The sequence below is a fragment of the Rhizophagus irregularis genome, chromosome 14 (genome assembly GCF_026210795.1).
Source record: "Rhizophagus irregularis chromosome 14, complete sequence".
In the NCBI taxonomy this organism is placed as follows: Eukaryota; Fungi; Glomeromycota; class Glomeromycetes; order Glomerales; family Glomeraceae; genus Rhizophagus; species Rhizophagus irregularis.
The window spans coordinates 2,438,017-2,451,458 of NC_089442.1; the positions used below are offsets into that span (position 1 = coordinate 2,438,017).

Here is a 13,442-nt window from a genome sequence, read left to right on the forward strand (position 1 = left end):
ATAAAAATTCTAATATTATTTTTGCGGGTTAATTTCTCATCCAATTTTAATGATCAATCGACTGCATATCTAACTCATACAATTTATGGCCAAAATGTAGATCAATTTGGCTTCAAAATTATGTGACAATCTGGCCAAAATTAAAGAATTTTTTATAGTGTCATTTATTCTAATTTAGAAATTGCGGGCAAATTTGTTTGCAAAATGGTTTAAAGAATATGTTTGAATGTTTTTTATACGTATTTTAATATTTTCCATACATATCTGGATGTTTTTAGTTTTTTCAGTATATTTTCTAATTTTTTCTTTTTATAGAATAATATGTATAGTTTAAGGTTGCTTGCCGAAACCTAAGGGTTTAGGCAAGATGGCGTTTCGCCGAAAAGCAAAATTCTGCTGAAACTATATTAAAGTTATATTAAAAAACTGGCGAAACTTTGGAGAATGGCGAAACTGCCGAAACTTATTATAAATGCCGAAACTGCCGAAACTCTGCCGAAACTATAATAAATCTATAGTAAAATTTTGACGAAACTAATCGTAGGATTTTGAAGAGGTTTAGCACGAACTTTAGTATAGTTAAACTGTATATTTTAATAAAAGGTTGTAATGTTCTCTTAACATTTTCTAAAAGGCCATTAAAAGTTTCAAAGTCCTATTCTTAAAGTTACTGCTTATATATCTTGGAAGGATGATCTTATCATTTTAGTTAAAATTATAACATATTTTATAATTTTAATTAAATATAAAATACTATAAAATTCAAATCATGATAATTTCATTAATATTGAAGTTATAAATATAAAATATATATAAAAGATATTGTATTTAAATTATTACTAGTGTTCACCTGTTGTCTACGACAACAGTTAATATGTAATTCCGGCCAGAATTAAAAGATCTGCAAAGAATTTCCTTTTTTGGAAATTTGAGCAACACAATTTTTTTAATTTCTCTGAAAAGTAACAGAAGACACAATTTCCTTTTTTGGAAATTTGCGTAACCGACAATTTCCTTTTATGGAATCCTGTGTAACCCAAAATTTCAGTTTTTCGCCAGAAATAAAATTGCCTTTTTGGTCTTGTGTAATATGGGCGACGAATAGGAGTATGGTTACACAATTCAAATGACTTATTTATATGGTTAATCTAAACATAACGCCCACGTGATTGCAGTGTTTTTTAATATATAGATAGATAAATATGGTTTTAAGGGAATTCTTTCTGATGATCATTATGACCATTTTTTAGCAGAAAAATAATTTTAATTTTATAGTTTTAAAAATGTCTTATTTGGATAAATATACTAATATTATTGACTTTAAGTAAGCCAATCAGATCTCATAAACTAATCTGATCCATAGGCAGTTTATAAATTAGGATGTAATGTAGAGCTCTACAAACTGACCTGACAGATCGGGTGATCTGACGGGTTGACCTAAAATATTCAGGTTAGGTCATCAAATTCATGACCTGATGCCATAGAATGTAATATTAATAGAAAGAGTTTTCTCAAAACATTACGTATTACTCTTCAGAAGGTTGAACTTACTTATCTGACCGCTATTCAGGGCTATATAAAGCATATATTACCTACTAAAGAATACAACAATACTGAAACCTTTGTCAAAGACTATAAGCTGTTACTTAAAGAACTGGTATTTAATAAGAATGATGTACAACTCACCTACTTGTTATTTATTCTCACCGCTTTTACCAACGAGTATGAAATTTCTATAAAAAATTACATAAACAAAACAATCCAAGAACAAGTGGTGTAATTTGACTAACTAATAATATGCCAATATCAATACAAGTACAGTTGAGGATACAAAAATTTTTGAAAATATCGAATACTAATCAATAAATATGGAATGTGTTGATCAAAATACTGAATATCAATTAGAAGATATGATTGCAGAATCTTCAACAAAGAGCTCTAAAAAGAGTTTCACAAAATTGAATGCCAAAGCCATACCCTATACTTCAAAAGGAAAAGGATGTACTATTATATTTGCAAAAATAGTCTCCAGAAATTTAGATATAAGTAGCAACTATAACACCTCCTCAACTCATCTAGTAATAGATAAAAAAATAATGTGACCAAGTGTACAGTATCGAATAGCAAGGCTCAGCCAGCTAAGAAGAAATAATAATACGCTCTTTTAAAAGAAATACAATCAGTAATGACACTAGTCGAAATAAGGCAAATCGGCTAAAAATCGGATATCCGATTTTAGGTCAAATTACGGCTGAAATATGTCCGATTTTTACAAAAAAAATATATTCCGATTGTTATCCGATTGACTGCCAATCAGATGTACTTCGGAACTTAAATCGGATATAAATCAGAACTAAATCATACTAAATTCGGACAGTCAATCAGATGTACTTCGGAACTTAAATCGGACATAAATCAGAACTAAATCATACTAAATTCGGACAGTCAATCAGATGTACTTCGAAACTTAAATCGGACATAAATCAGAACTAAATCATACTAAATTCGGAAAATTATTATATATAGAAAATTCGATTTAAATTTATTATCGTTATATATTAATTATCAGAAATATTTACGAATAATACATGAAAAAAAAAAATTTAAAATAAATGTAATCGATAGTTCCGCTTCATTCAGCTAAATCATCGCGGCTCCACTTTTTTGACTATCGATTAACACCTCTTCCGTTTCTTCACCATAGTCTTCATCTTCGTCGAAACCACTTCTACTATCGATTTCCGTATCATATATAAAATCCTCTTGCTCGACATATGACCATTGTGGAGCATCTTCAGTGCATTCGGTCGAAGTGTTGAACTTCATCATCATACTGGCGAGGTCGTTGTAATTTTGCCGTTTGAATATCTGCCGAATGTGAGTCGATGACGTTTCGAAGTAAATTTTTTAGCTAAAAAAGATAATATAATAAAATAAATACAAAATAAAGAAAGGAACAAGAGTGATATATCGAAGTATAAATATCGAAGTATAAATATCGAAGTATAAATATCGAAGTATAAATATCGAAGTATAATAAATATCGAAGTATAATAAATATCGAAGTATAATAAATATCGAAGTATAAACCTCTTGTGATCGCCAAGAATAATCATAGACGCATACGATCGTCTTATCTGGATTCTCTTCATCTGACTCACTGATTTCCGGCGAGTAGTAAGATCGATTTGCCAACATTTTTAATAATTGGCGTTTTTCATAACCAATTATTCTTTCGTCACTTTTCCTATAAAGATCCTTTGCAGCCTTAATTCGACGCAATTTTTTCTTAAATGATAAATATATAAGAAAATTAGCATAAATCATTAACATGATGATAAAGGAAAAAATTCGACAATTTTACATTTTGTACGCGACTGTTGTTGTGAACTCTGCGACTGTCCTCGTCGCTTTTTCCACTTTTTTCAGTTGTGTTTGTGATCTTCGCGACTTATGGAGGGCGCTTAACCAGTTCGTCAATTGTGCTATGAAGGTTTATAATTCGGAAACATCGCCCTTCGAAGTTCGGGAATTAATCTACTGCGAATTTCAACATTTTTTGGACTATTAAACGTTTCGTTATCATCCAAATTGTCATTAGGTTTAATAGTTTTGAGGATCATTTTCATTTCAATCTTTAAATCGGAACAATTAGTATAAAAGTATAAAGACTGTACAATTCTGCCTAAAATTACAAAATTACAAACCCTCGCCTCCTTTTCACGTTGTTCTTCTTGTTCTTCTTTTGGTTGATTTTCGGCGTAGTGTACCGTCTTCTTTACTTTTTTTGACCCATCCGATTTGAACCGTTTTGCTAACCGTTCTTCTGGAACATCAATAAAATCAAGGCTTTCAGATGATGATCGTATCTGGTATTGTTCGAGTTTCGTTTTTAATTCGTTAACCTCTTCTTTCAAGTCGTTATTTTCAGAACCGAATTCTGCGTTAACACCAGCAAGAAATTCGTTATTCTTCGTAAGCGAGCTATTTCAGTGGCAACGACAGCTGTATGTTTGGTTAATTCATTATTTCGTCGTTCTAACTGTAAACACTTCGCACGCAAATCGGATACTTCTTAGAGATAACTCGATTCTCTGTATAAAAATGTAAAATCAACAAAAAAAAATACTAAATCTAACTGACGATATATACACGATACAGACCTGTTGATGCATCATCATCATCGCGGGTAGGTTCATTAGTTTGATATCTGACCGGAAGCCGAAGATTTTTATATCTCTTTTACACTTTGGACTCGTTGCTCGTCGACTTGGCGCAGCAGATGGTGGTTGAGTATTGGACGAATCCGGAAGCCGAAGATTTTTATATCTCTCTTTTACACTTTGAGCTCGTTCATGACTTGGCGCAGCAGATGGTTGTTGAGTATTGGACGAATTTTTATTGATGTTAGTAGTTTGAGCTTCGCTTCATAATTGGAGTGGCGTTCAAGCTTCAGCTTGTTGGATATTGGACGAACTTTTATTGATGTTAGTAGTTTGAGCTCGCTCTATGAATTGGGGTGGCAGTTCCTTCAACAGCTTGTTGGATATTGGACGAACTTTTATTGATGTTAGTAATCGTTTTATTTCGATTATCACTAGCCAAACCTTTTTCAGTATTTTTATTTTTTCTATTTTGGATCATTATTTTTTTTGGTTGCGAATTTTGGCTCATTATTTTTTTATTTTTTTTTTGGTTGCGAAGAGTATTAGACGTTAAAACTCTAAAAAGAAAAGGTGAGAAAAAATGAAGTTTTATTTAAAAAATTAAACTTTAAGAAACTTTCGCCATCATACTGATCGAATAGTCTATTTTATTATTAATATTATTAATCGAACGATTTGAACGCAAATCGACATCATGTAATATTTATAATTTAAGTGATAGTTGATGATTTTAATAAATTTAATATAATTTAAGTATTATATCGACAATTAAACTCTAAAAAGATTAAACTCTAAAAAGAAAAAGGTTGGTGAGAAAAAATGAAGTTGTTTAAAAAATTAAACTTTAAGAAACTTTCGCCATCATACTGATCGATCGAATAGTCTATTTTATTATCAATATTATTAATCGAATGATTTATATTTATAATTTAAGTGTAGATTGATGATTTTAATAAATTTAGTATTACATCGACGCAGTTGATGATTTTAATAAAATTTATTCTAATTTAAGTATTTTAAACGAATTATATTGATATTATTGATATATTATTAACAATTAACTTTATTTCGAAAAACGTTCACAAAAATGACGAGAAAAAGATCATTATCAAGTATACTCAATGAAGAATCAGATTCTAGACCTCATGCCATACCTTCATCACGTATACAAAGAACCAGATCAGTGTCAAATATAATTGACGAAGAATCTTCAAATCAATCTTATCCTACATCATCACGTATTGGAAGGTTAGTTGCATGTAATTGTTCTGAATGTAATGGACGATTAGTAGATCCTCGTACGAAAACTATCCATGAAATTAACCAAGATTCAGAGGATGATGATTCAGAAAGAACAGAAGTACATCTACCTGATGAAGCTGAATTGCCTAGTGACGAACCATACGAAAGTGCCTCAATATCAGATGAACCACGAATGAGAGAATCAGAAGCTGAATTGCCTAGTAGACAACGATCAAGAAAATATGTTTGACCGGTTATAATTGCTGAATTAGGAGATACAGTAGATGATAAATCTTCTGAATCTTCTGAATATACTACGGAGGAAGATGCAAATATCGATGATAGAAATGAATCATCCGATAATGAACCATCCAATGATGACGAATACCACGAAATTTTTGAAGATTATTCATGTCCACCTTTCGAACCATTTCAAGATTCTGATACTGAACAATCAATAAATAATCGGTTCTTATGGATATTATTATGGATCATGAGCTTCCGAACCAGGTTTAACTTACCAGAAACAGCTACAGAATCATTGATAAAATTCTTGAAGCTTGTTCTAACAGAAATCGGTAGTCCTGATTTTGACACATTTCCTGACACTTTATATCTAGCAAGAAAAGCCCTTAATCTTGAAGACCGGTTTCATAGTTTTGTGGCGTGTTCCAAATGCCACAAATTATACAACAAACAGGAAATAAAAAGTTTTCTCCAAAATGAGCAACCTGCCATCATGAAGTGTTGCCATGTCGAATTTCCTAATTCGACAACTCGAAGATTAAGGTTGTGCCAAACACCTTTGGCACAGAAAACAACATTGTTAAATAACCAAATTTCAATCAAACCTGAATTATTATTTCCGTTTGTGAGTATTAAGCAGCAATTGGAAGCAATGTATCGTCAACCTAACTTTGAAAATTCTCTAAGGCATTGGATAAATCGTCCAACTTTCGATAATATCCTAACTGATATATACGATGGTGAAGTTTGGAAAACTTTTAAAGAAACGACAGATGAAAGTTCGAATAATTTTTTCTGATCTGATGTTGCTGATTCGCACCTCGGATTGATTTTGAATTTGGATTGGTTTCAACCCTTCGACGGCACAATCCACAGCACCGGAGTAATATACGCTGCAATCGGTAACCTTCCGAGGGATGTCAGATTCAAGCGCAATAATATCTTGATTCTTGGCTTATTTCCGGCCCAGATGAAGTAAGTTTACATAAGATTAACCACTATCTGGCGCCAATCATTGATGAGTTGAAGTCACTTTGGGAAGGAGTGACATTAAATAAAACGTATGAATGTCAAGAAGGGAAAAGAATTCGCGCAGCTCTGATTCTTGTTTCATGTGACATACCGGCTGCAAGAAAAATTTGCGGACATATTTCCGCTTTGGTGTCGTGTCATAGATGCGAAAAGAAGGCGAATTATGAAAATCGGCAGCATAATTTCGCTGGGATAAATGAAATGGACGAATGGTTTACTTGCCGTGATTCGGCTCAACATCGTCAAGATGCTATAGGATGGAGACGCTGTAATTCGGACGCAGCAAGAAAGCGATTTGTAAAGCAAACTGGAGTTAGATGGTCCGAATTATTGCGTCTACCATATTTCGATCCAATTCGGTTCATTACAATCGACCTGATGCACTGCTTGTTTCTGGGCATCGCAAAATGGATTGTAAGAAGACTTTGGATCGAAAATGGCGTATTAACAACACATATTTTGAAAACAGTTCAGAAAAAAATGGATGAATTTAAAGTTCCAGCTGACTTGGGTCGAATCCCAGGAAAAGTCGATTGTGGAGATGGGTTTTCAAATTTTACTGCGGATCAATGGCGAATATTTTTTACAATATATGCAACGGTCTCTCTCGGGAACATCTTTCTGAGAATGACCGGAAGATTCTCGTGAATTTTGTGAGAATTTGTTCAATTTCAGTAAGTCGAATTGTAGAAGTCGATTTCATGAGAGAGGCGCATCGAGGCTAATTAACCTAGTGAAGTTGATAGAAGAAAATTACGGTCGCGATAAAATCACACCGAATTTACATTTATCACTTCACTTATGTGAATGCTCACTCGACTATGGACCTTTATATACATTCTGGTGTTTTTCCTTTGAGCGCATGAATGGCATGCTAGGTATAATATTTTAAATATTCTTGTTACTTTCTAAAATAATGCATTTTTATCAACTTTTGTTTAAAATAAATTTAGGCTCTTTTCCGAATAGCAGAAGGAAAATTGAACCGGAAATTATGCGCCGCCTGATGTTTGATAATCAAATCAGTAATATCATTAATTCCGGCGTGGAATCAAAGGGCCTAGATTTGATTAGTAATAGACCATCTGTTGGCTCTCTATCAGAAGCCGACCAATTTTCTGCTGATGAAATGAGGCGATTTTGGTTGACTTCAAGAAACATTCATGAATCGACCACCACAGGAAAAGAAGCATTTCCGGGCGAAATGCTCAGACCAGTATTTAACGATATTGTAATGTCAAGTGATATGCTTGACTTAATAGTTGAATACTACATGGCGAAGCTACGAAACGATGGAATTTCGGAAACCATTTGGAGAGGGTGCAGAAGATTCGATAATAGTTCAAGTTAAAATGAATCAATTTGGAAGGTGCCGAATTGGTTCTGAAATATTCGGCTCTTCGATATCATCACGTCATGTAAAAAGCTCATTTATCTTGGCAAAATTTATGACAGAAAGTGGTGATATCGATTGCTATCCTGGACAAGTCCAATACTTTTTTACACATGCCGTTAATTTGCCGGATGGGTTATCCGAACATAATCTAGCATTTATTCGCTGGTATAAACCTGCAGAATCATCAAATATTCGGTATCATTTCAGAGTTAGAGATGACGAAATATGCAATGTTGAATTATGGGGTACCGAGTTTTACCTAGAATCCCGCGACTGTATTATTCCAGTTCATCATATTCTTGGCCGATTTATACCAACGAAATACCGAATTTCAGGCAGGGGAGAAGTTCAAACATCTATTTAGCGGTAAATCCAGTCAATAGAAAATTTCATATTCGCTGAAATTAGTATCTTTTTCGAACTTTATTTTGATGAAATGACATATAATTTCAAATAATACAAATATCGGAATTTATTAAATTTTAAAATAATACAAATTTCAAATAATACAAATATCGGAATTTATTAAATTTCAAAATATACAAATTTCAAATAATACAAATATCGGAATTTATTAAATTTCAAAATAATACAAATTTCAAATAATACAAATATCGAAATTTATTAAATGTTAAAACAATACAATACAAATATCGGAATTATTAAATGTCAAATTTACATATAATATAATTATCGGAATGTCGAAATATTATAATGCGCAAACATCGGAATTTGAAACAAATATCGGAATTTGCACCGCAAATCGGCTATGCCGAATGTCATCTGATATGCAGCCGATTATCGATCATATCCGAAATCGGAATTTTGCACCGCAAATCAGCTATGCCGAATGTCAGCCGATTATTGATCATATCCGAAATTTATCCGAAATTTGGCCAAAATTTGGCTGATTTGCCTTACTTCCGATTTGCCTTATTTCGACTAGTGTGACTGGATATATTCTAGCACCTAAAAATAATGTTCAGGAAATTACTTTATATAACATCCTCTCCACTTGGGCTCAATTTAAATTCTTCAACATCTTAAGGAATGGAATCACGTGATCGCTTTCAAGACTAAACATCAAAAGAAATATTTAATGATCACTGTCTCAATCGACTTCAACGAATGGACTATAAGTCTATGAAATTAAAGAGTTTGGACTGCTCCTTTAGAAGGACTTCCTATCTATTGGTATCCAGCTAACTGGAATCTTTATCAAAGAAAGGAAAGAAAACGATTTCAGGTTGTGATGAAAAATTTACCTTATTCTTTTTTTTATTTTTCTTTAATATGAATGATTACTAACTGTTTTTTTTTTACTTTTTTTTATTAAGTTTGACTTTTGAGTGGGCTTCTGAGGTATAGAAACTCCAAAGATTTGTAAGTACGAATTCTTTGGAGTTTTTTTTATTTTTTTTTAATATGAATAGTTAATATACTAATCTAGAACTGTCATCACTTTAATATTATATCCTTTAGATCCTTCCCAATCACCTATTTCACATTTAAGATGCAAAGTATTTAAGGTGGTTCAGAAGAAAAATATCCATAAGCTTATTACATATTACAAAAATTGTGCTGATTTGGATAAAACTATAAATATTAAGTTAAATTTGCAAGAATTTAAAAATGTTTGGATTAGGTACTTTTCATCTCAACTATCTAGAGATCATAATCGACCATCAAAAAATGGCTAAAATTAGAAGCAGAACTAAAACTCAGTTCATAAGGTATAGGTCAAAAAGTGAAACAAGCATCAATTAGTCACCAATTAATCACCAATCAGGCAGTTTACTAACTTTTGATCTAGTAATCAGAAAAGAATAAAATATAGTTTATTAGAATTGTCTCAATAAGACAAATCTAATGGTAGTAAAATCGCATTTCTAGAATTAATACTTGATGATAAATTAAATAAAATATAAAAATAAAATTATATCATTTATATTTTATTTAATTTTTTATTAACTATTAATCCTAACAATGCGATTTTACTACCATTAGATTCGTCTTATTGAGATGATTCTAATGAGCTATATTTCATCCTTTTCTGATCACTGGATCAAAAGTTAGTAAACTGCCTGATTGGTAACGTGATTTTATAATAAAATGCCAATCAGTCACACCGCCCTCACCAATCAGCTACTTGATTGGTGACCGATTGGTGCCTGATTGATGCCTGATTTTTCACTTTTCAACCTGTAAAGTTAAACCAAATACTACAAATAACAAGACTATGGTGAGCAAGCCTTTTGAAAAAAAACATGTTTCTAATACTTTAAAGAATATGCAGAAAAGTTTGAATGGTAATGAATTTGGAAAACTTACTTTGTTGGCAGAATTATTAAGAAGGCTTTGGAAATTGACAGGATAACTACTTGGCCTTGATGACTATAAGTAAAATGTGGGAAATACTATAGTAGACTTCATATTTGTAGTATACTAATATTTTTTTTTAGTTATCTCTGTTTTAATTTTTTTTTTTACCCTACCATTTTTGTTATTGCTCCTTTTACTTCTTTTTGTTTGTATTGGGTTTTGTTTGCAGTAGCAGTGAGTTCTTGGGGATACTCATGATATGGATTTCTCTAAAAAAAGATACTTTTAAGGTAGACTTACTCCTTTAGCCTAAGTCCTTTACTGATAGTACACATATAGTTATTTTGCTAAAGTTAGCAGATAGATAATTCTTACAGTCAACTTCCTCTATAGTCACTCCCGTTATAGTCACATTCTACTATATAGTCACACCAGTTGAATGTTCAAAATACTTTATTATTAACATCTATTCTATATAGTCACAATCTATCTATAGTCACTATCATACCTATCCTCAAAAATCATATATTAAAAAGAACTGTTTATAATCACAGTTATATAAAGAATATATTAAATAACTTAGCATCTAATAATCGTACAAAGATGTACCATAGCTTGTTAGAATCGTCTCACTGAGACGAATCAAATGGTGGTAGTTTTATCCTTTTAAGATCACTGAATGATGAGTTATTTAACAAAATGTTTAACATCAGCAATATAATATTTCTTGATTTACGTTTACTGCACCATTTAACATTTTGCTAAATTTCTTGGTACTTAGTGATTGTAAAAAGATGATTAATAGCTTGTTGGAATCGCCTTATTAAGACGAATCTAATGGTGGTAAGCTCATCTCTCTGTGATCAATATTGACGGAGTTACTACTTAAAAACTATTTAATATTTTTTAATTTCAGAAATTGATTTAGTAATTGGATTTCGATGTATCTTATACCATTAGATTCGTCTTATCAAGACGAATCAAATGGTAGTAAGATAGTCTCTCTAGGATCAATATTGGCAGAGTTATTACACAAAAACCATTAATATTTTTTAATTTTAGAAATTAATCTAGTGATTGGATTTCGATGTATTTTATACCATTAAAACTGTCTCATCAAGACGAATCGAATGGCGGTAAGATCTCTCTATGATTAATATTGGCAGAGTTACAATACAATAAAGTTTTAAGTATAATTCTGGCTAAAATTATGTTAATTTTTGGCTGGAATTATAATATACTAATATAAGAAATTTTTTATATAGTTACATCTCTTTATAATCATCAAATATGGACTATTCCAAATGTGTGACTATAAAGAGAGTTGACTGTATTGTGAATTAGAATTTTCAATTAGTTTTACATATATTGTATTAATTTTTTTATATAAAATTTTAATAAATAATTATATGTTTTGCAGCAAAAATAAATAAATAAATAAATATGGGTTTAAAAGTTTATATTTAATAATAAAATTGGAGTATTTATAAATTTTTAATATTTTTAAAAAATATATTTTAAGAAAGTAAACTGGTAACTTTATTCTTCAAAATAAAAACTATTAAATTACCAATCAAATTTTTTAAAAAATATCTATATAAAAGTTATTAGTATTTAAATTTAGTAATTTCTATATAATCAGTTTAATTGCCGATCTGTCTAAAATCGGCACTGCATTACTAATAAAATTCAGGAATAATTAGCGATAATAAAAAAAAGCATTTTTTGCATCTTACATGCAAAATAAGTTTCACCCGTTTTACAAACAGAAATATCATAAATACAATATTTTCTTTCATTTTATGACAAGTCATATTCGCCAAAAAATTTTATAATTATATTTCTATAACTGGTTTTCTTCAACTTTCACTTGTTTTTAATAATAAAAATATTTCAAAAAAGCTTTTAAAAACAACTTTAGAAGCTAAAAATTATAGGTTTTTAATGTAAATAATGCAATATAGTAAAATGAAATATTGAAATTTTGTATATTTTAAGGTGTAAATCTGACACACACGCATAGTAAACTCATTATTTTGCATATGAATGTATAACTTTTTTTTGCAAATTCATTTTTTTCAAATATTTTTTCAGTATATTATATGATTTTTTTTTTATAGTCAATATGTCATTTATGAGATATCCTTTTTTGAAGTTTGTATTCTAGCACAAAATCGGCAAATTTAATCCTGAATTTTATTAGTAATGTAGTGCTGATTTTAGGCAAATCTGCAATTAAATTTAAAACAAAAAAGTCATGTAAATGTATTTATTTTATAAAAATCTACATAATTCAAATCAATATTTATTTATTGAATATTATTCTAAAATTTAAAATATTGAATTTTTTTTCAATATTTAAATTCTATAACTACTTGTATATTAATTTATTAATTTTTATAATTATAATACTTGTAAAGAATATTACATTTTTTAAAATGGTACTAGACTACTAGCTTTTAAATTTTTCTTTTTTTATTTGCTAATTTTTTTTATTAATTAAATATTATTAATTTATTTTTACAATATATTATTCATTATAAATTATATTTAAAATTGTATTTAAATAAAATATTTTTTTTTTTTTTAGCCAAGGTAGTGCAATTTGTGAGTTTATTAATTATATGTAAGAATATAAAAAAACATCTGTTATATAACTAATTTATTAAAACTCCAAACCAGTTTTTCATCCATAAGATTACTTCTGTGCCCTACCATTACCTTATGAAATTCACCTATATCCTTCAATAGTAGCTATTAAATTATATAGGATTACTATTTCATAAGGCTTAAGTAAATGCTTTCACTACCCTCTAAATAAAAAAAAAAAGAAAGTTTATATTATATTTGTATATTTTTGTATTATTATATACTTTCCAAAGTACCCTGTTTCCTTCTCTAATAAATTGGTTAATGTATTGTTTTGTTTTTTCTAATGCTATTGATCATTGTTCATTATGTTTCAACATTTTCCTTTTTTTCAAGTCAAATGTACCCTCTTCTGTTTGTATAGTTAGAATCCATTTGTATGTAATACG

At 30.0% G+C, this 13,442-nt stretch overlaps 3 protein-coding genes across 3 annotated transcripts; 1 reads left to right on the plus strand and 2 right to left on the minus strand.

Moving 5' to 3' along the window:
- Positions 1-1,868: 1,868 nt before the first annotated feature.
- On the plus strand, positions 1,869-2,102 carry OCT59_006221 (uncharacterized protein; the record flags this gene model as incomplete). Its single annotated transcript, XM_066141118.1, has 1 exon — positions 1,869-2,102. The coding sequence occupies one exon, from the start codon at positions 1,869-1,871 to the stop codon at positions 2,100-2,102; it is 234 nt and encodes a 77-aa protein (XP_065997942.1).
- Positions 2,103-2,640: 538 nt separating this feature from the next.
- Positions 2,641-3,333, minus strand: OCT59_006222 (uncharacterized protein; the record flags this gene model as incomplete). Its single annotated transcript, XM_066141119.1, has 2 exons — positions 2,641-2,868; positions 3,091-3,333. The coding sequence occupies 2 exons, from the start codon at positions 3,331-3,333 to the stop codon at positions 2,641-2,643; spliced, it is 471 nt and encodes a 156-aa protein (XP_065997943.1).
- A 152-nt stretch (positions 3,334-3,485) lies between these two features.
- Positions 3,486-4,644, minus strand: OCT59_006223 (uncharacterized protein; the record flags this gene model as incomplete). Its single annotated transcript, XM_066141120.1, has 4 exons — positions 3,486-3,635; positions 3,708-3,971; positions 4,164-4,420; positions 4,560-4,644. The coding sequence occupies 4 exons, from the start codon at positions 4,642-4,644 to the stop codon at positions 3,486-3,488; spliced, it is 756 nt and encodes a 251-aa protein (XP_065997944.1).
- Positions 4,645-13,442: the final 8,798 nt, after the last annotated feature.